The 23,410-nt window shown below is 46.0% G+C and overlaps 1 protein-coding gene across 1 annotated transcript in view; it reads left to right on the top strand.

Annotated features, from left to right (window-relative positions):
• Positions 1-13,686: 13,686 nt before the first annotated feature.
• Positions 13,687-23,410, top strand: part of nlgn4xa (neuroligin 4 X-linked a) — a 218,606-nt gene continuing 208,882 nt past the window's right edge. Inside the window, exon 1 of the mRNA XM_069892550.1 lies at positions 13,687-14,146. Coding sequence (XP_069748651.1) covers positions 13,687-14,146 — 460 coding nt within the window. The remainder of the gene's footprint in view (positions 14,147-23,410) is intronic.

Raw genomic sequence — 23,410 nt, 5'->3', positions numbered from 1 at the left:
TCAACAGTGTGAGTTGATCCATCCGCAGTGTCAGTCCATCCATCAACAGTTTGAGTTGATCCATCAACAGTGTGAGTTGATCCATCAGCAGTGTGAGTTGATCCATCAGCAGTTTGAGTTGATCCATCACCAGTGTGAGTTGATCCATCAACAGTGTGAGTTGATGCATCAGCAGTGTGAGTTGATCCATCAACAGTGTGAGTTGATCCATCAGCAGTGTGAGTTGATCCATCAACAGTGTGAGTTGATCCATCAACAGTGTGAGTTGATGCATCAGCAGTGTGAGTCCATCCATCAGCAGTGTGAGTTGATCCATCAGCAGTGTGAGTCCATCCATCAGCAGTGTGAGTTGATCCATCAACAGTGTGAGTTGATCCATCAACAGTGTGAGTTGATGCATCAGCAGTGTGAGTCCATCCATCCGCAGTGTGAGTCCATCCATCAGCAGTGTGAGTTGATCCATCAGCAGTGTGAGTTGATCCATCAACAGTGTGAGTTGATCCATCAGCAGTGTGAGTTGATCCATCAGCAGTGTGAGTTGATCCATCAGCAGTGTGAGTTGATCCATCAACAGTGTGAGTTGATCCATCAGCAGTGTGAGTTGATCCATCAGCAGTGTGAGTCGATCCATCAGCAGTGTGAGTTGATCCATCAGCAGTGTGAGTCGATCCATCAGCAGTGTGAGTTGATCCATCAGCAGTGTGAGTTGATCCATCAACAGTGTGAGTTGATCCATCAGCAGTGTGAGTCGATCCATCAGCAGTGTGAGTTGATCCATCAACAGTGTGAGTTGATCCATCAACAGTGTGAGTTGATCCATCAGCAGTGTGAGTTGATCCATCAGCAGTGTGAGTTGATCCATCAACAGTGTGAGTTGATCCATCAGCAGTGTGAGTCGATCCATCACCAGTGTGAGTTGATCCATCAACAGTGTGAGTTGATCCATCAACAGTGTGAGTTGATCCATCAGCAATGTGAGTCGATCCATCAACAGTGGGAGTCGATCCATCAACAGTGGGAGTCGATCCATCAACAGTGGGAGTCGATCCATCAACAGTGGGAGTCGATCCATCAACAGTGGGAGTCGATCCATCAGCAGTGTGAGTCGATCCATCAACAGTGTGAGTTGATCCATCAACAGTGTGAGTTGATCCATCAACAGTGTGAGTTGATCCATCAACAGTGTGAGTTGATCCATCAGCAGTGTGAGTTGATCCATCAACAGTGTGAGTTGATCCATCAGCAGTGTGAGTCGATCCATCAACAGTGTGAGTTGATCCATCAACAGTGTGAGTTGATCCATCAGCAGTGTGAGTTGATCCATCAACAGTGTGAGTTGATCCATCAGCAGTGTGAGTCGATCCATCACCAGTGTGAGTTGATCCATCAACAGTGTGAGTTGATCCATCAACAGTGTGAGTTGATCCATCAACAATGTGAGTCGATCCATCAACAGTGGGAGTCGATCCATCAACAGTGGGAGTCGATCCATCAACAGTGGGAGTCGATCCATCAACAGTGGGAGTCGATCCATCAACAGTGGGAGTCGATCCATCAGCAGTGTGAGTCGATCCATCAACAGTGTGAGTTGATCCATCAGCAGTGTGAGTTGATCCATCAGCAGTGTGAGTCCATCCATCAGTAGTGTGAGTCGATCCATCAGCAGTGTGAGTTGATCCATCAGCAGTGTGAGTCGATCCATCAGCAGTGTGAGTCCATCCATCAGTAGTGTGAGTCGATCCATCAGCAGTGTGATTTGATCCATCAGCAGTGTGAGTTGATCCATCAGCAGTGTGAGTCGATCCATCACCAGTGTGAGTCGATCCATCAGCAGTGTGAGTCGATCCATCAGCAGTGTGAGTTGATCCATCAGCAGTGTGAGTCGATCCATCAGCAGTGTGAGTTGATCCATCAGCAGTGTGAGTCGATCCATCAGCAGTGTGAGTTGATCCATCAGCAGTGTGAGTCGATCCATCAACAGTGTGAGTTGATCCATCACCAGTGTGAGTCGATCCATCAGCAGTGTGAGTCGATCCATCAGCAGTGTGAGTCGATCCATCAACAGTGTGAGTTGATCCATCACCAGTGTGAGTCGATCCATCAGCAGTGTGAGTCGATCCATCAGCAGTGTGAGTTGATCCATCAGCAGTGTGAGTTGATGCATCAGCAGTGTGAGTTGATCCATCAACAGTGTGAGTTGATCCATCCGCAGTGTGAGTTGATCCATCCGCAGTGTGAGTCCATCCATCCGCAGTGTGAGTCCATCCATCAGCAGTGTGAGTTGATCCATCAACAGTGTGAGTCGATCCATCAGCAGTGTGAGTTGATTCATCAACAGTGTGAGTTGATCCATCAACCGTGTGAGTTGATCCATCAACAGTGTGAGTTGATTCATTAACAGTGTGAGTTGATCCATCAACCGTGTGAGTTGATCCATCAACAGTGTGAGTTGATCCATCATCCGTATGAGTTGATCTATCAACAGTTTGAGTTGTTCCATCAACAGTGTGAGTTGATCTATCAGCAGTGTGAGTTGATCCCTTTGGGAGTGGGGTTATTTCTCTGCAGTAGTGGGGACCTCAGATGGGTTTTTCGCACTGCTGGCGAATCAGAGAAGATTTACTAGTATGTTGCCCGGAGTTCCGGAACTAAGTTACAGGGAAAGGGTAAACAGGTTAGGACATTATTCCCTGGAATGTAGAAAAATGAGGGGAGATTTGATAGAAGTATTTGATATTATGACGGGTATAGACAAAGTATATTCAAACAAGCTTTTTCCACTGAGGGTAGATGAACATTGAACCCAAAGACATGGGTTACGTGTGGTGGGGAAAGGTTTAGGGGGAATATTAGGTGGAGCATCTTCACAGAGAAAGTAGTGGGACTATGGAATGAGCTGCCAGCTGAAATGGTGAATGGACTGGGTATAGATCAGTGGGACTATGGAAATGAATTGGCACAGACTCGTAGGGCTGAAGGGCCTGCTTCTGTGCTCTAATGTTCTATGGTTCCCAATTAATTGATCCCTCTTCCTGTATTTAGAGGTGACACCACTTTCTGAAGTCTCTGATCCTGGTTCATTTATCACTCCATTTACATTCTCATAATTACCTTTTATAAAAAGGCTCTTTATTCTTCAATTTCATGTGTTTTCTCGAGGTGCAAGTTTTTTGCATTTAATCTTCATTTCATTTTATGTCAACTTGGAAAAATTCTGTTCGATTCCCTCCCCATGGCTGCCATTGATGTCCCCCAGCTAGTTGGGCAGACAGAGAAAGGGGTAGATGGGGAGTGGATCTGCCCTGTTCATGCAGATCAATAGGTGGGATCCATCCCACCCTCTGCAGCACTTCGACATGGCTGTTGATAAAGAGGGCATCTTCTCTCCGTCCAGCTGGTGTTCACAGCAAGGGGCCGTTCTTTGAGCTGTGTCTTTCCTTGTCTCTTCTTTCTTACTTCCTATTCTTCTCAAACATTGCCACAGTTATTCATTTTCTTTCCTTTTATTCATTCATCTCTCTCTCTGTCAGCCTTTTAACTCTTTCTTTTTTTAATTTTTTCTTTCTTTCTTTCCTTTCTTTCTTTCCTTTTCATTGCTCTATACTTTATTTGGCCTTTAGGTTAATCCTTCACTGACTATCATTCATTTTGAGCATTAAAGGCATTGCGGAACCTCACTGTGATTTTTGGTGTTATCGCCTTATCCCGAGACTATGCTCTACTCTCTGAGAACACTGTACACGGCTTGTGAATGATTTTCAAGCTGGGTTCCTGATGACATTTAAGAAGTGCGTGGACAAGCTCTTGAATGACTGAGGCATTGGGGCATGGAGAGCTATGGGCCAAGGGTGGGAGATGGGGTTGGCATGGAAGAGTGCCACTGGTCAGCATGGAAGAGTTGGGCCAAATGGCCTGTTGCCAGGCTGTTCGATTCCATGACACTCACGTCAGAGGAAAGTGATGCCAGAATAAGCATAATGCCAGGGAATCTAAGTAAATGAGGCTATTAGGTGCTTGTGATCAGTTATTTCCAGCTTAGTTTTGTTGTGGCTAATAGCAGAGAGCACAGGGATGTTAGAAGTGAGCAGTTATTTCCAGGTTAGTTTTGTTGTGGCTAATAGCAGAGAGCACAGGGATGTTAGAAGAAGAGATTCCAGAATTTGCTTGTTAGCTCCTGGACTCCAAGTAGAACTCAGCTATACAGAAAACGATGAATTGAACTAACTGATGGATCCTAACCTCAGGATCAGAATTTATTGTCATGAACATGTCTCGAAATTCATTGTTCTGCGGTGACATTGCAGTACAAATATTACTATAAATTAGATTTCCAAATCAATAAATAGTGCAAGAAAATAGGATAAGGTGAAGTGGTGGTTCATTGTCCATTCTGAAATCTGATAGCGGAGGGGAGAATGTTTCTGTACCACTGGGTGTTCATCTTCAAGCTCCTCTTCCTCCTTCCTGATGGAAGGAGGCTGAAGACGGCATGGACTGGCTGGCGAAGATAGAGACTGCTAGATTCCCTCGATGGAGTTAATCTGTGCCCCTCCTGGTTTTCACAAGGTCACCCCTCCTGGTTTTCACAAGGTCACCCCTCCACTTCCAATGGTGCAAGGAAGAAGATCCCAGCCTATCTAACCTGTCCTTCTGACGCGAGCCTTCCAGCGTCAACAATGTGAGCCTTAATACGTGAGCTTTGATAGTTCGCTCCTATGTCCTTTCCATCTTAATGACGTAGTTCTTACTTGGCTGATTGAAAGTGACAGTCAACCTGTAAGACTATTCAGAGAAGGACCCTTCTCATTGTACCAAATATAATATGACAAATACACAAACAGAAGAGTTGGCCCTTCGGCCCAACATGTCCATGTTGTCTAAGCTCATCCCATTTGCCTGCAGGTGTGTCTCTAAACCAGCCATTCCCAATCTTTTTTTGGCTACCCCCCCCCCCCCCCCCCACCAACCTCACCCCCTAGGACTCTGATCAGAGCGTATGGGTCCCCTTTCCTGTGAAGCCTTTGTTTAGTTGGTTTCTACCGTAGTTCTTTTCTACTGACTGCATAAATAAAATTATGTTATGTGAGGTGAAAAGAAAAACAAGGCTTTTACTCTCATGTGCTATGGCCCTCAGGGCACCTGTTAAGAATGGCTGCTCTAAACCATCAATGTCTTTTTGATCTGCACACCACATTACTGCTCTCTCTACTTACCCCTAATATACCTTCTGTCTTTACTATATAGTGACATATTTAAATGTTATTTTGCATATTGATATTTTCAAATTTAATTTTAACAATGGAGCACAATAGAAGGCCTTTCCGGCCTTCGAAACCCATGCTCCGTAACCAGCCCCATACCTTTCTGGAGGGTGGGAGGAAACTGGAGCACAGGAAGAAAATCCATGCAAGGTCACGGAGAGGATGTACAAACTCTTTAGAGTCGGCGTTGAGTACGAAACCGGGTTACCGGCGTTGTACCAGCATTGTGCCAGTCGCTGCACTAACGGTACCCATCCATTTGGTTTTAAAGGGGTGAGAGAGCAATGTTTCCCAGTCACGCTGGGGCAGTTGCCCATTAGAAGCTTCTGCTTAGAAGCGAACTATCAAAGCTCATGTACTAAGGCTTCTCGTTATGTCACTTGTGTGTTACCATGAATATTTAAGATCTGTTCAGCAAGAGTCGATGAAACTTTCCCCGAGCTCCAGATGTAATATGGATTTTATTGAGGAGGATGGATGTGACCATTGATTACATCCTGGTGATACATAACTTCTGCCACTTTCAAATTTGTATCGCAATCAGCCTAATCTGTGTCACTATTTCTGCTAAAAGCATATCTGGCCCATTCGAGGTTCCAAAGTGACTGAATCTGCAGCTCCGCAGTGAGTGATGTGCATCTTGCCAAATAGCTCATCTATTTCACACATTCTCATTAGTTTTTTATCCACGTAGGGTGGTACGGAGGGAATTAGTGCGACGCTGTGACAGCGCTGTGGACATGGGTTCTAATCCAGCACTGCCTCTAAGGAGTTCGTACATTCTCTCCATGTCTGCGTGGTTTCCTCCGGGTGCTCCTGTTTCTTCCCACCCTTTTAAATTTACTGGGTTGCAGGTCCATCGGGTGCAATTGGGTGACATGGGTTCGAAGACTGTAAGGGTCTGTTAGTCTGCTGTATGTCTGTTGTGTAGAATTGTTTGGGGGGAGGGGCACAGTGGTTCTCAACCTTTTTCTTTCCCCTCACATCCCACTTTTGAGTATTTCCTCTGCCATCGGTGCTCTGTGATTAGTAAGGGGTTGTTTAAGGTGGGATGTGAGTGGGAAGGGAAGGTTGAGAATCACTGCTCTAGAATCAATTGTTACTAAAATATTTTGCTGGAGAAAAATGGTCATTGGCCCATATCCTTTGGAGTTCTGAAACCGTGCACATAACGAGTCCATGAGGGACGATTAAAACAGTGGTTTTCAAACATTTTCTTTCCACCCACATCCCACCTTAAGCAATCCCTTACTAATCACAGGGCACCGATGGCGGGTGTTCTCAAACTTTTTCTTTCCACTCACATACCACTTAAAGTATTCCCTATGCCATCGGTGCCCTGTGATTAGTAAGGGATTGCTTAAGGTGGAATGTGGGTGGAAAGAAAAAGTTTGAAAACCACTGTTTTAATTGTCCTTCATGGACTCGTTATGTGCATGGTTTCAAAACTCCAAAGGAAATGGGCCAATCACCATTTTACTTCAGCAAAATAGTTCAGGGACAATTGGGTCTAGAGCAGTGATTCTCAATCTTCCCCTCCCACTCACATCCCACCTTAAGCAATTCCTTGCTAATCACAGAACACCGATGGCAAAGGGTTTACTTAAAGTGGGATGTGAGTGGAAAGAAAAAGGTTGAGAATCACTGGTGTAGCAGTTAGCGCAAGATTATTACAGGGCCAGCGACCTGTGTTCAAATCCACTGCAGTCCATAAAGAATTTGTATGTTCTCCCCGTGTCTGCGTGGGTTTCCTCCAGGTGCTCACGTTTCCTCCCATGTTCCAAAGGCATACGGGGTTAGTCGGTTATTTGGTCACATGGTTGTATTTGGGTGGCGCAGGCTCGTGGGCTGAATCAAAGATCATTATAATATTAAAAATTGGACAGGGTTGAAAGGAAAAAATAAATCAGTCATGATTTGAATGGAGGAGCAGACTCGATGGGACGAATCTCCAAATTCTGCTGCTGTATCTTCTGGTGTTGTTGTACGTCTATTCGAGGAGTTGGTCTTGACTGACTGAGCCTTATCCATTTGAATTTGAGTTAACACAGTTGGTTTTCAACCACTGAATTGAAATTTGGCCATTTTGCTTGAAAAGCCATCTAATTTACAATAGCTGTCATTTAATACAAAGATCTAAAGAAAAGGTTGTGACATCAGGAGGATAAGACTGAAAAGATCTCATTTAAGTTGGAAATGGAGCAGACAAGATTCACAAGCACGCTACTGGGACTGCAGGCTAGAGTTATAAGGGAGAGTCTGAGACCTTTTTCCCTGGAGCATCTGGAGCATCAGAGGTTGGTGGGGGGTGGGGGGGTGAGGGGGGAAATGATCTTATTGAAGTTTATAAAATTACGAGGGGAAAAGATCAACTGAGGGATCACATTCTTTTTTCCCAGGGTAGGGAAGTCTAAAACTGGAGGGCATCAGTTTAAGATGAGAGGGGAAAGATTTGAACGGGACCTGCAGGGTGGTGCTGGATCAAGGCTGCCAGAGGGTGATTGAAATGTCATTTACAACATTTCATGGCCATTTGAAGAAGTACATGGATAGCTGAGGGCTAGAAGAATTTGGGCCAAATGCAGGCAAGTAGGACTACCTCAGAAAGGTAACCTGGTCAGCACGGACATGTTGGGCTGAAGGGCCTCTTTCTGTGCTGATCTATGAAAAGCAGAGTAACCAATGAAAGCATCAACTGAACCTTGGTTAAACAGCTGCTGGAATATCTTCCAATAATATACATGGTTTGAGGCACTGGAAATACACAGAGAATCCATATAATCTTGAAGGAGGCCATTCGGGCAGCTGAGCCTTTGCTCATCTCAAGTGCAGTCCCAATCACCTTCCTATTTCTATAAGACCATCAAACCATAAGACATACGAGCGGAAATAGGCTATTCACCCCATTGAGCCTGCCCCACCATTTAATCATGAGCTGATCCATTTTCTCACTCAAACCCACTGCCCGGCCTTCTATGTATAACATTTGAGGTCCTGGCTAATCAAGAACCTATCAATCTCTGCCTTAAATACACCCAATGGCTTGGCCTCTGCAACTGTCGCCGGCAACAAATTCCTCAGATTCACCACCCTCTGGCTAAAGGCATTCCTCCTCAACGCTGTTCTAAGTGAACGCCTTTCAATCCCGAAGCTGCGTCCTGTCGTTCCTGACTCTCCCACCCATGGGAAACAGCTTTTTGACCTCCGCTCTTGTCCATGCCTGTCAACATTCGAACTTTCACCCCCCTGTAACCTTTTGACGCGGCCACACCCCTCAACCACCGATTCTCCCGCCAACCAGCTCCCCGAGTGGTAAAGCAGGATCGTGCCAACCTGCACGTCTTTCTGTTGTAGGAGGAAACCGTGGCAGTCCCGGGCGGTCATGGCAAGTATGTGCAAGCTCTACCCTGACAGGCTCCGAAGGCATATTTGAACCGAGGTGCCTGGAGCCGTGACGTAGCAACAAATTGGTTGAACCTTTGGTCAGAATAATCACTTGCTTTGAGGATACCAACACTATGATACCATCAGCCACCTGGGTTCAGTATCAGAATCAGAATTTGTCATGAGCCATGTCACACAATTCACTATTTTATTGAAGCATCACATATATTTATGTGAACCAGTTTATAAAATAAACAAAAATAGTGCAAGAAAAAGACAGTGAGGCAGATTCTACGGCTTATTGTTCATTGAGGAATCTAATGGCAGAGGGGAAGACGCTGTTCTTTCACCGCTAAGTGCTCATCTTCAGGCTCTTGCACATTTTTCTCGATGGTAACTGAGTGAAGAGGGCACGGCCTGGGTGATTGGGGGGATGGTCCTTGAGGATAGAGACTGCTTTCTTAAGTCACTGCCTCTTGTACGTGACCTCGATGATGGAGTGAAGACTGGGGCCCGTGATGTTGAATCCGGGGTTGTCCGTAAGTTCTCCCTGTGACCTGCGTGGGTTTCCTCCGGATGCTCCCCGGTTTTCTCTCACCCTCCAGAAAAAAAAAGTATGGGGTTGGTAGGTTTCAACACACGGAAGTGCTGGAGATACTCAGGTCACGCAGCATCCATAGGAAGTAAAGGGTGACCAAGGTTTTCGGGCCTGGGGCCCTTCGTCAAGGGAGGAGCAAATGTAGGCAGGTGCGGGGGCGGGGGGGAGGAGGAGAGGAGATGAGGGAAGAAGAGGCAGGAGGAGGTGCACAGGTTAACAGGAGAGAGGTGGATCAAGTGGGAGGGTAGAAGAGAAGTAAGCTGGGAAATGATGGGGGAGGGTAGGATAATTGGAGAGGGAAAAGAAGGAGCTGTGGGGAGCTGGAGGAAAGATGACAAGGGGATAGGTAAAGAGGGGTGGGTAGTTTAATTAAGGGTAATGTAACTGGCTGAGTTAATAACTGCTGACCTGTGCATGGGCACCTCCATCCCTGTCAGTGATGTAACCAGATAGAATGCACTCCACGATACACCTGTAGAAATTTGGTGACATGCCAAATCTCCTCAACCTCCTCATGAAATATAGCCTTCTTTGTGATTGCATTGACATGGAGGCCCCAGGACAGTTCCTAAGAGGTGCTGATACCCAGGAATTTGAAGTCCTTTCCCCTCTCCACTGCTGACCATTCAATGAGGGCTGGTTCGTGTTCTCCTCATTTCCTCCTGAAGTCCGCAATCATGGTTTTGCTAACGTTGAGTCCAAGGTTGTTGTTGTGACACCACTCAACTAGCTGATCTGATTCAGTTCTGTTCGCTTCCTCGTTGCCATTTGCGCTTCTGCTGACCACCATGGTGCCATTGGCAAATTGGTAGATGGCATTTAAATTGTACCTAGCCACACAGCCATGGGGGTAGAATGAGTGGAGCAGTGTTGTGAGCACACATCTTGAGGTGCACCTGTGTTGATCATCAGTGAGGAGAAGACATTTCCAATTCATACTGACTATGGTCAACTGATGAGGAAGTCAAGGATCCAGTTGAAGGGGGGTTGAGGGTGTGGGTGGGGGGTGTTCTTGATTAGTCAAGGCATCAAAGATTATGGGGAGAAGGCAGGAGAATGGGGTTGAGAGGAAAAATATATAGGTCATGGTTTGAATGGTGGAGAAAATCAATGGGCCTCATGGTTTAATTCTGCTCCCACATTTTATGGTTCTGTCCTTATTTAAATTAACAAAGAAGTTGGACAACACAGGAATTGTAAATATCAGATGTATTTAAAGTATTATGTTAGCATTAAAGGTGATGGGGAGAAGGCCGGGGAGTGGGCCTGAGTGGGAAAATGAATCAGCTCATGAATGAATGGTGAGGTCGAATCGATGGGCTGAACGGCCTATTTCTGCCCTTTGGTCTTATGAGGGTCATTATTCAATCCAGCGAAGAATTTGAGAGAAGCCAGCTATCCGAATCGGAATCAGAATTTATTGTCAGGAACAAGTCACAAAATTCAGTGTTTTGCGGATGTGACTTCACTATCTCAAGGATGTGAAGTTTTCTCTCTGTTGGAATGCTTCGAGGATAATTTACGTCACTGGACCAGTGGCTAACCCTTGATAAGTACATGAAGCAGAGAAGGACAGAGGCTCCGCTAATAGGCTGAGGTAGAGATGAGGAGCCAATTGGGCCAAACAATATGCCGGTGTGGCGGAGGTTAGAATTCCGTTATTGAACCAGGATGGTTAACCATGTTATTCTGAGTTAAGACAATGAGCAAGGCAACAACCTCGCCCTCAATGTCACCAAAGCTTAGGAGCTGATTGGCGACTTCAGGAAAGGAAAGCCAGAGGTGTACCATCCAGTGATCATTGGGGGATCAGAGGTGGAGAGGGTGAGCAAATTTAGGTTCTTTGGAGTCACTATGTCAGAGGATCTTTCCTGGACCCAACACGCCAATGGCACCGTGAAGAAAGCACGTCAGCGCCTCTTCCTCAGGAGTTTGCAGAGGTTTGGAACGTCACCAGAAACCCCAGCAAATTTCTACAGAGGTGTGGTTGAAAGTGCGCTGACTGGCTGCGTCACGGCCTGGTGCGGAGGACACCAATACCCCTGAGCATAAAGCCCTGCTAAAGGTAGTGGACACAGCCTAGGACATCACAGGCAAAACCCTCCCCACTATCGAGGACATCTGCAGAGAACACTGCCAACAGAGAGCAGCGGCAATGATCAAAGACCCTCACCACCCAGCACACGCTCTGTTCTCGCTGCTGCCATTGGGAAAGAGGTATTGGTGCTGGAGAACTGCACCACCAGGTTCAGGAACAGCTGCTACCCCGCCACCATCAGACTCCTCAATGACAAACTCAATCAGGGGCTCATTTAAGGACTCTTACTTGTGCACTTTATTGATTTTTAAAAATTCTCTCTGTATTGCACACAGTTTGTTTACTTTTGTTATCTGTTTGCAGTTCTTTATCTGTTTACATGTATACACTGTGTACTGCTTGTATTTTCACTATTAATAAGTGGTAATTCTGCCTCGCCCACAGGAAAGAATAACAGAAAAGGTGTATGTGATACAATGTATGTACTATGACCATAAATCTGAAATCTGAGTGGGGTAAGAACTCAGAAGGCCAGGCAGCATCTGTGGAGAGAGAACCAGTTGAATATCCTTGCAACCTTGCCCTACACATTAATAGCTCCGTAGTAGAGAGAATGAGAGCACCAAGTTCCTTGGAGTCATTTTAAGGTCCTGGACACACAACATCTCTTCCCTTTTCAGGAAGGCACAGCTGCACTTCCTTAGAAGACTGAGGCGGACAAGGCAACCAGTCGCCATTCTGTCAACTTTCCACAGGAACTCTACATAATAGAGCTGCATCACAATTCTGTAGAGCACTGGATCGGAGGTCAACCTACAGTGCCATAAAAGCAACGGAGATTCATCAGAATCTGCCCTCCCTCCCCCACCCCCCCCACCCCCCCACTCCCATTGATATTATTTCCCAAGATCATTGCTTAAAGAGAGCTCTGCACATAGCTTACAGCTACTCTTGTTAGGAAATAAATCCAGGACTGAGAGCCAGAGCCACCAGGCTGAGGAACAACTTCTTCGCAAGGGCAGTGAAGTCTGCAGAACGACTGATGAAACAACCCCCTGTGACTCTACTATTTATTGATAATATTTAGTTGAATGCATGTTCTGTGTATCTGTGTCTGCATGTGCGTTATGTCTGTGTGTGTGTGTGTGTGTGTGTGTGTGTGTGTGTGTGTGTGTGTGTGTGTGTGTGTGTGTGTGTGTGTGTGTGTATGTGTGTGTGCTGTGATTTTGCACCAAGGACTGGAGAACAGGTTGTACTGTTACAATCAGATGATAAATAAACTTGAACTTGAATATCCATGTTGATGATTTGTCAGCAGAACTTTTTCTTTAAATGGGTCCTGTCTTACACTATCTCATGCTAGAAATGGAGGCTATTCAGCCCATCGAGTCTACGCCAACTCTCAGAGCAATTTCATTGTTTATTTCCCACACTTATTTTCCATGTAAGCTATATTCTCCCTCAACCTCCCCTTTCCCGTTGATTCTCCTGTCTGCACAAGCTTTGCAGAAGGGGATTCACTCTCTCTTATATGACTTTAGAGATGTGGAAGGAAACTCACGCGGTCACAGGGAGAACAGGCAAACTCCACGCAGATAGTGCCAGATGTTTGGAACTGTGGGGCAGGTTAGAAGAACCGAAGGACCTCTTTCTGTTCTGTAATGTTCTATGGATGGGTATGGGGTCCAGGTGCAGGTCAGTGAAACTAGGTAGGATAATAGTTTGGCATAGACTAGAAGGGGCAAAGGGCTTGTTTTCAAATTTATATTTAGACAGACAATACAACATGGTATCCGGCTTTTTCAGCCACGCCACCCAATTTACACCCCCTCCCCGGTACATTTTGAATGGTGGGAGGAAATCGGAGCCCTCGGGGAAAACCCACGCAGATACAGGGAGAACGTACCAACTCCTTCCAGACACTGCGGGATTTGAACCCCGGTTCCGATCGCTGGCACTGTAAAAGCATTGTGCTAACCGCTATGCCAACCGTGCCACCAAATCTGTGCTGCAATGTACCATGGTCCTTTGGATGCTCCCTAACCTGCCGAGGTCCTCCAGTGATTCTTTCACTGCCTGTAAGATATTCCGACCAACTCTTTCTTTTGTCCTGACATGAACTTAAGCAATTTACCTACTGCCATTTTATATCCTTTTTTTCAGGTAGAGCCTTCTCAATTGTCTTGTCTTCATACCAACCCAAGTGGAGGATCTACCAGCAAAACAGTGATCTTAGGATTGGATGGATAACACCTGAATGTCTGGTCTATTCTCCTGAGTTTTAGATGGATCCTCTGAACATACACCCTGCCCTGACAGATAAGGATCAGTTGCTTCACTGAGCCTGAAATCGGGCTGCAATCCTCCTCTCTGTAAGATTGCATGTCTGTTTTGGGTTGTAAACAATGTCCAATCCAAATGGCTTACCTTGGCTCACCCTTGCTCTTGCCCCAGCCTTGAACGTGAACAACCTGCTTTGGATAACAAGTGTTGTGATGCGGATCACCTTCCTCAGCTGTCAAGAAAATCACCCCATCGTCACAACAAACTATGGCAAGCTCAGGGGGATCAGAACGCCTCTGCCCAATGAGATCCTCGGACCCGTGGACCAGTACCTTGGAATACCCTATGCCTCGGCACCGACAGGCGAGAGACGCTTCCAGCATCCTGAGTCCCCATCTTCCTGGACCGGCGTCAGAAATGCCACGCACTTCGCCCCCGTATGCCCTCAGAATCTTCAAGGGATCTTGCCTGATGTTATGCTACCTGTTTGGTTCACTTCCAATTTGGATATTGCGTCCGCTTACATTCAGGACCAGAGTGAGGACTGCCTATACCTGAATGTCTATGTCCCGACTGAGAATGGTAAGTTGCAGAGGGCTTTTATTAATTTTTTTTTAAAAAAAGAGAAGGAAATGGGGAGAAAAGAGAGAAGAAATGTCTGTTCCTCCCGTGATACTGATCACCCATGTCTCTCTTTGTTGGAAGGTTCTGTGGAAAATAGCAACAATTGGATAAATGAAATGTGTATCTTGCAAATTTCTCCAGAGAGTTTTATGTTCAGAACATATGGGATGAGGCAATAGAAAATGAGTGCTTAGTAAAATGTGCCTAACTTTGATGGAGAGATGGATGAGACAGAAATAAGCAATTTCAATAACCAAGTAGAATTAGTTCCAACAGATGGATTTTGTTCCCAGTCTTCCAGGAAGCAGGTAAACCCACTGATGTAAGTCTCTTCATTCTGACTCGTCATTATGTTGTACCTCTGATCTGTTCCGTGATGTCTTTACCTCTTTTACCCTCAGGTGCATTGGAGTTACTGTGTGCAGTTTTGGTCACCTAACTACAGGAAAAATATCACTGAAATAGAAAGAGTGCTGAGACGATTTGCTAGGGTGTTGTCTGGATTTCAGGAACTGAGTTAACCTGAGAAAGGTTAAACAGGCTAGGAATTTATTCCTTGGAGCGTAGAAGAATGAGGGGAGATTCAATAGAGGGGTCAGGCAGCATCTAAGGGCAGCCTCACCTGCTAAATGTTTGCAGAATTTTCTATTTTAAATTCGAACAAGAAGTTTGGAACCAACTGGGTAAAGGTTGAAAGGGGAAAGGTTTAGAGGGGACATGAGGGGGAACTTCTTCACACAGAGAGTGGAGGGGTCTGTGGAACGAGATGCCAGCTGAAGTGATGAATGCGGGCTCAGTTTTGTCTTTTAAGAAGAATTTGGACAGGGTCACGAGGCAGGACCAAAAGACTGGGTTATGCAAAACTGACAGGCTTTTATTCATGATAGAACGGAGGCACGTCCATTCTGGTTGACTGTCCTGAGCTGGGGAGAGGGGGCTGTGGAACAGTCACCTTTATTTAGGAGTCTGAGGGTAGAGCCACAGGTACAGTCAGCCAAGGGGTGCTCCCGACAGACAACTATACAGACAGTGGGTTACCACATTACATAGATTGAAGGAGCATGGAGATCCATGGTCAGGGTGTAGGTCAGTGGGACTAGGCAGAATAACAGCTTGACAAGGATTAGAAGGGCTGAAGGGTCTAGTTCTGTGCTGCATTGTTCTATAGGTCTATTGTTCTACTCACACATGGATGTTCTCCCACTTAACTCCTTGATTCTTTTCGGCAGTTTACAGCAGACACGGTTTTTGGCGAATTGCAGTAAGTAAGTTTCAGCTGTAATTTTGACGAATCAACCCCTGCTCATTTCCTTCCACAATACCAATTGGTAAGGTACATGGAACGATCTCTGGCATCTCAGTATAATGTGTGTGTGCTTTAATTCAGTCTCTTAGGTGAGCCACTCTGCACCTCTGCTCCCCTCCTCGCCGCCATTTTAAGCAATCTCTCAAACCCCTTGCACCCTCCTCCTGAAGCAAAAGAAAGCGCAGGGAATGCTCCGACAGGTCAGACAGTGGAGAGAGAAGGAGATTGCAAAGCTTGGACCAGTGACCTTTCATCTGAAGTTAGAGAGAGGGAGAGAGATAAGAAGGTTTTAACATGCAGAGGAAAAGAACAGGGGTGGAGAGAGAACAATCTGTGACGAGGAACCGGGAGAGATTAGAGCATTAGAAATCTAAAGTAAAAACATGCTGAAACACTCAGTCACTTGATCAATAGATTTTTAGATATCAAAGAACAAAGACTAGGTTTTCAGGATACTGAAGGCATTTAAAAGGATTGATCTACAATATGTGGAGGATCGGCCATATTGCGTGGTAGAATTGGAATGAGGGGTTGAATGGTCTGCTCCTGGTTTTTCTGAATGAATTCACAAAGGTCAGGCAGCATCTAAGAAGGGTGAAGCTGAATGTTTGCAGCATATTCTGGTTTTTAAAAAAAATTAAATTATAAAGGGGAGGTTGGAACTAAACAAGAGGGGAGATCGTTAAATGACAGAAACTGGGTCGAAGAGAGAAGATAAAAGGATTGGGGACTTTGGACTCTCAAAATTAAAAGAGAAGAGAAAAGATACACAATTAATCCTATAAGTAATTAAGGAGGAAGTCTGAGGCACCCTTCTGTTTAATTTCCCTTCCATTTCTCCACCATATCAGCGTTGGAATTATGATGAAGAGGGAGGGATGGAGAACTTCAGGTGCTCAGGGCAATGCAAGCATTTCGAAGGATTGATCTGAAGACGATCTTGGGACTTGCAGGGCAATTCAAAATTAGGTGCCACAAGACTATGGTAAATCCACTTGGGATTCACTCAAAGGTGAGTTGGACGCTGAGAGGTTGTATCTGTCTGGTCGGAGTCTGGAACCAAAGGAACAGAGTTTCATGATAAAGGGGTAGGTCATTTGTAATGGCCGTGCTATGTCCCAACCAAATGGATGTTGCCACATTACCTATCCTTTGTGGAAAAGATATTCTAGGCAGACACCTTTGACTACAAGTCCACCAGGCAGAGGTCAGCATGGAACGTCCTGCAGACTTGACTGATACTGTGGGGTGGTTCCCCGACTGTTTGGGTCATCCATTGGAATGTCTCCTTCCCAGTGTTCACAGATGAGCACCAGGATGTGGCCTGGCTGTCGGTGGGAGGAGTCCTCCTGCACAACTGGAACATCGCTCACCACGCACGTTGTCCCCGAGATGAACTGTGGTGAAGTGGAGACTGTCACCCACCTCTTTGCAGAAGGCAGATTCATTAAGAGTACATGGAGAAGTATACAACAGTCTTCGTCGTAGTTTATCCCCAGAAGCAGTGTGCAGAGGACTCGCCGATCTTTGGGCTGTTCCTTGGGTGTGGGGGCAGAAATAGAGAGTCAGAAATCCAGAACTGCTGGAAGGCCATCAGCTCGGTGAAAGACAGCCTGAAATGTGTTGGTCCTTTAGCGCACTGACAAGTCAGTGAGAGAATGCTGCTGTCTGGCCCATTCCAGGCTGAGAGGCACAATAAGGCCTGGTGCAGCCAGCACGAGGGAGCTGAGGGAAAGGACCACTGTCTGGTGTCCTACCATTACTGGGCACTGAGGGGCTGAGACTGAGGGGAAGCCCCTCAAACAATAGAGCGGGGAGTAACGACAAGTGCTGGCGATGGTGTAAAATAGAAAATGAATGTAACAATGTCCAGTGATGGAAATGTATAGATGTGACATTAAGGATGGGAAAAGACTGACCAGTTTTCTTTGTGGTAAATAATTTATTGTAAAAAAAAGTTTATTTTTGTAAAAAATATTGCAATGGAGCAGAGAACAAAATTTCACACCAAAATCTTTGAGATTCTTTGCCTAAGAGGCTTGGGGTTACTCAGTCAAGGATTAAATTTAAACTTGGTGCTGGACATCAATGTGAGCTTACGGTGAGCACACAAGATGCTGGAGGAACTCAAGGGGTGAGGCAGCATCCGTGGAAAGCAAAAGGTTGTTGGCATTTCGGGCTGAAAACCCTTAGTCAGGGACAAGGAAGATTCCTGACAAAGTGTTCGGTCTGAGACTATCTGTTGCCTTCCACGGATACCACCGGACCCGCTGAGTTTCTCCAGCATTTTCGGTGTCACTCCTACTTTCCAGCATCTTATCTCTTGTTCGCCGCAGAGCATCGGGGCATTGGATGAGAATGTGTGACCTTTGGTAAAGGTTCAGCTGTCATTTCGCAATGACTTTGGAGCCTGCGTGAGTTTCCGTTCAGATTGAATTGCTGTAAATTCCACGTTCTTGTGCCATGACAATGGGTGCCTTTGAACTTGATCTTTCCTTCATTGGGTGGGGCATTTCAGTGGAAGGGCAAGGAAGTCACGTTGAAAGCTTTGTAGTACATAACTTTGGTCAACTCGCACTTGGTGCATTGTGTGTAATTCCAGTCACCCTATTACAGGAAAGAGTACAGAAGAGGTTTACCTGGATGTTGCCTGGATTAGAGGGCATAGGTTATGAGGAGGGGTTGGGCAAACTGGGGGTGTTTTCTCAGGAGATTGCAACCTGAGGGGAGACCTGATGAAAGTTTATATAATTACGAGAACAATAGTCAAAAACATTTCCCCAGAATAAAACGTCAAATACGAGAGGGCATGCATTAATGGATATGAAGGTTGGGGTGGGGGAGACGTGTGCAACAAGTTTTTTACACGTATTGGTGGGGTTCTGGAACAGACTGCTGGGGCTACTGGTGGCAGCAGGTACAATAGTAGCATTTCAGAAGCTTCTTAATAACCAGATGAATTTGCAGTGGACGGGGAGGTATGGATCGTGTACAGGTGGCAGAGTTAGTTTAATTAGAGCCTATATCATGAGCTGAAGGGCCTGTTCCTATCAATCACAGGCAGAATCAGGATTTATTGGCACAAATATGTGTTACGAACCGTGGGTAACGAGCAGCCATAGCCAATTAACCAGACAGTGTTTAATTTTAAAACTCTAATTTTATTCCAGGCCAAAATCTAGAAAGTTATTTCAAAGTTCATTCTTTCAAATTCACTGTTGAAGTGTAGGCTTTTGAAATTTGATGCCCGGAATTAATATTGAACTCATGGGAAGACTGGAGTTGTGGCTGCTACGGGCTCACCGATTCTTCTTGCGTTACCTTTGGAGAAATGTCGATCCACACGAGCTGTGGTCAGAACGCTCCTGGTCCTTTCGTAGGCAGGATTCAAACTGTGCGGCCTCCATGAATCTTCTTGGCACTGGTCTGTCCAAGAACCTTCACGGCTAGTCAGACTTCTTTGGCTTGGCTTCGCGGACGAAGATTTATGGAGGGGTATGTCCACGTCTGCTGCAGGCTCGTTGGTGACTGACAAGTCCGATGCGGGACAGGCAGGCACGGTTGCGGCACTTGCAAGGGAAAATTGGTGGGTTGGGGTTGGGTGTTGGGTTTTTCCTCCTTTGTCTTTTGTCACACTAAAATGAAGTCGTCCCTCCAAGGGACCTCCACTGTTAGACACAATCAAAGTGAAGCACTTTGCTTCCCAAAAAGACCCTCCTGGCACAGGTCAATCCACCGAAAAGGGCCAGTCATTCTCGGAGCATGCTTTGCTCTGAATTCCACAGCAATGGCCGGCCACAAGAGCGCCTTCAAAAAGCTGTTTTCTCTTCAGCCGCCAGAATGGTTCTCCCTCCAATTACAATGTATTGAATTCTAGAACAGACTGTGACAAACCTTCCCTCGTTTCTTCCAATGTATCAAATTATCGCTGGGTTGTGACTAGTGTTGTGCTTGTGTGAAATTTTAAATGTTAACTGTGACCATTCAGTCCCTCCTGTCTATGCTATCCCTTACATTTTACTAAGGCGGGAGCTCATAAAACATGTCAAAAAATTTGTTCTTTTGCTGTTGTATGATAGGTGCAAATTTTGCTATAAACTACATTTGAAGGTTTTAACCCTTCCCACTACTGACCCATCAATGGGGACTGGTTTGTGTTCTCCTGATTTCCCCCTCCTCTAGTTCATATCAGCTCTTTTGCTGATGTTGAGCCAGTGGAAGATTAACTACCAACCAGGTCCCTAGGCTGAACCGTAGTAAGGTATTACCCCTCTTCTCCTCAACCACAACCACCCTTCATTGTTAAATAACTTATTTTGAGGGTCTTGAAAGTGGTTGATATCCACCCGTGAGGGTTGATCAGACTATCCAAGTGGTCAAGAAATGCTGGGGAGTCAGAGGTCGATAAATGCTGGGGGATCGATTGAATTTTTGGGGTCTAAAGAATTATTGAGCCTGAGGTCCCCACCCATGCCCGGGAGCCTGAGGTCCCCACCCTGCTGAGAGTCCAAGGTCACCAATCCTACTGGGAGCCTGAGGTCCCCACTCCTGCCTGGAATCCGAGGTCCCCAATCCTAATGGGAGCCTGAGGTCCCCGCTCCTGCCCGGGAGTCCGAGGTCTCCACTTCTGCTGAGAGCCTGATGTCCCCATTCCTGCTGGGAGCTCGAGGTCCCCAATCCTTCTGGGAGCCCGAGGTCTCCACTTCTGCTGAGAGCCTGAGGTCCCCACTCCTGCCTGGAATCTGAGGTCCCCAATCCTAATGGGAGCCTGAGGTCCCCGCTCCTGCTTGGGAGTCCGAGGTCTCCACTTCTGCTGAGAGCCTGATGTCCCCGCTCCTGCCTGGGAGCCCAAGGTCCCCAATCCTGCTGGGAGCCTGAGGACCCCACCCCTGTTGGGAACCTTAGGTCCCTGCTCCTGCCTGGCCTCCCTCCCTTCTGGGCTCTTCGGCTTAAGCCTACTCAGCCTAATAGTTAATCTGCCCCTGCATTGAGCGCAAGGTTGTTGTCATGACACCACTCAATGAGGTGATCTATTTCCTTCCCGTTCGCTTCCTCTTTGCCGTCAGTGATTCTGCCAGTGGCCGCGGTGTCATCAGAAAACTTTTACATGGCATTGGAATTGTGCCAGGCCACACATTCATGGGGGCAGAGTGAGTAGAGCAGTGGACGAAGCACGTGTCCTTGGGGTGCGCCTGCGTTGATTGTCAGCGAGGAGGAGACGTTGCTTCCGATTCATACTGGCTGTGGTTGTCCAATGAGGAAGTCAAGTTAGCAAATAATTAGAAAACTGATGACAGTTCATTTCAGTCCTGAAACCATGGTCTATCTATTTTCTCCTGAAGTATGACTGAGCAAAAGAGTGAACAGGTTATCCTTGCCTGTTAGATTTGTGAAGGCCAATCTCAGTTTCCTGATAAGTTAGAGGGTTTTTTAAAAAGTCATCACAAATACTTTTGAGGCGGAACTACTGCCAGATAGGACTTTCTCAGCCTGGGTCCATTCAGCGGGGGCTGGTGCACAAATAGTAATGCGTCGGAAAATAGATAATCCTATTTAATATGAAACATCATATCACCTCCTTTCTTTTTACAAAGGACTTTTGTTTACAGTTCCTCAAGATGCTCGACAAGGTCCCAGTTGAATGCTTTGCCAGAAGGTTGGTGCCTGTGATGGTTCAGCCACAAATTTGTGCCTCCAGTGTTGGACTTGAACCTCTAACCAGTGGCAAGTGTGCTTCCAAATGAACCGTGGCTGGTGTCCAGTTGTGGCAAGTGCACGGATTGAGATCAATGTGTGATGGATCTCTGATCAATGCATCACTGGACGTGTTAGGAGGTCTTGATACTCTTGGGATAGTCTCAGGACTTAGAAGAGACAAGAGGGGAAGCCTTGCTTCTGGTGGTGACTGTGGAGTCTGCACATTCACGATGCGGCCATGTGGATTTCCCCCCTCCGAGTCCCACATTCCAAAAATTGTAGGTCAATAGATTCATTAATAGACTGCTCCGTAGAGATTTTAAAAAGCCTGTTAAAGTAGGTGACAGTGGTTTATCTTTAAATCCTGTGACAACGGGGGTCGGGGCCCAAGATTGCGGTGGCAATTGTCCAAATAAAACAACTCAAATTCAACCTCTTCCCATGGCTCGTAATCCTCGAATCCAGGAAACATCCTGGTAAACCTTTCTGTACCCGTTCCAAACCTTTGTATCCCTTCAGCAATGGGGTGACGAGAATTGCACACAATGCACCAAGTGCAGCCTAATCCAAAGTTTGATATACCTGTAGCTGTAACATGACTTCCTTACACTTCTACTCAATGCCCCATTGAATGGCGGCAAGCAAGCCATATGCCTCATGTACCACCCATCCGTTCGCTGGTGTGGCGGATAAGATTTATGCTCATACACCATCATGTTGAAGTGTTGGGAATAATGAGACCACACCCAAAGTTGTCAGCCAGAGACGAGTAGAAGTGTTTAATGATGTGCTGTTAGGCTTAATAGAGACACACAACATATGAGCTGGCGTCATGATATCTAAAGTGTGAGTGACCTCATGACGTGTCTATGCTGAGTAGGCCAGGGCTTCTCACTAGACCTGCAGGTTCTACTGAATCATTATGCCCCATGGCTGTAATACTAGTAGATAGGAGGCTGTTGTGTCTAGCCGTCACAAGACAGGAGCTGTTAGCGTTGGTTCTGTCCTCTTCCTCCAAGCGTATCGCTACACAGGGACACTTTCTTGGAGCAATGGACCTGGACCACCCCCCCAGATCCCACTGCACGTCAATGCTTTGAAGAGTGCTTCCATTCAACTTTCCAAAGAGGATACCTGTTTCAGGTGAAGAGAGGAAAGTTCAGGGGAGATATCAGCTTTTTAAAAAAGTAATACATAAAGCAGAGCATTGCGGTGAGGCTGGAGACATTTAAAAGACTCTTAGAGAGGCACATGGATGTAAGAAAATTAGAGTGCTGTGGAGGGAAGGAATGAATTGTTTTGGAGTTGGTTTACCTAGGTCAGCAGAACACTGTGGGCTGAAGGGCCTGTAATGTGCTGTAATGTTCTACATTCCATGTTCAAAGTGCAACCCCTCTCACTTCCTTAAACTCCATCTGCCATTTCTCTGCCCATATCTGTGACCAATCAATGTCCTGTTGATAGCCCTTTACTCCAGTGGTTTTCAAACAACATCTCCCCTAAACTCACCTACCACTTTAAGTAATCCCTATGCCATTGGTGCTCTGTGATTAGTAAGGGATTGCTTAAGGTGGGATGTGGGTGGAAAGAAAAAGTTTGAAAACCACTGTTTTGATCGTACCTCATTTTTCCCCAGCAAAATATTTCAGTAACAATTGGGTCTCGAGCAGTGATTCTCAACCTTCCCTTCCCACTCACATCCCACCTTAAGCAATCCCTTACTAATTACAGAGCACTGATGGCATAGGGAATAGTTAAAGTGGACGTGAGTGGAAAGAAAAAGGTTGAAAACCACTGGTTGAGAATCACTGCTCAAGACCCAATTGTTACTGAAATTCTTTACTTGAGAAAAATTGTCATTTGCCCATTTCCTTTGGAGTTCTGGAACCATGCACATAACGAGTCAATGAGGGACGATTATAACAGTGGTTTTCAAACTTTTTAATTTACACTCACATCCCACTTTAAGCAATCACTTAGTAATCACACAACACTGATGGCACAGGGAATACTTAAGGTGGAATGTGAGTTTGGGGGGGTAGTTTGAAAACCACTGCTTTACATTGTCCACAATTCCACCATTCTTTGTGTAATCTGCAAATATTAACCAACCCACTTAATTTTTCATTTCAAGACATTTATATTTATCACGGACAAGAGGAGTTCCAGCACTGAATCCTATGGAGCAACCACAGGTCACAGACCAGCAGCCAGAATAA

This window comes from Narcine bancroftii, chromosome 7, assembly GCF_036971445.1.
Source record: "Narcine bancroftii isolate sNarBan1 chromosome 7, sNarBan1.hap1, whole genome shotgun sequence".
In the NCBI taxonomy this organism is placed as follows: Eukaryota; Metazoa; Chordata; class Chondrichthyes; order Torpediniformes; family Narcinidae; genus Narcine; species Narcine bancroftii.
The sequence above is the reverse complement of the archived record's forward strand: the minus strand, read 5'-3'. Positions and strand labels throughout refer to the sequence as shown.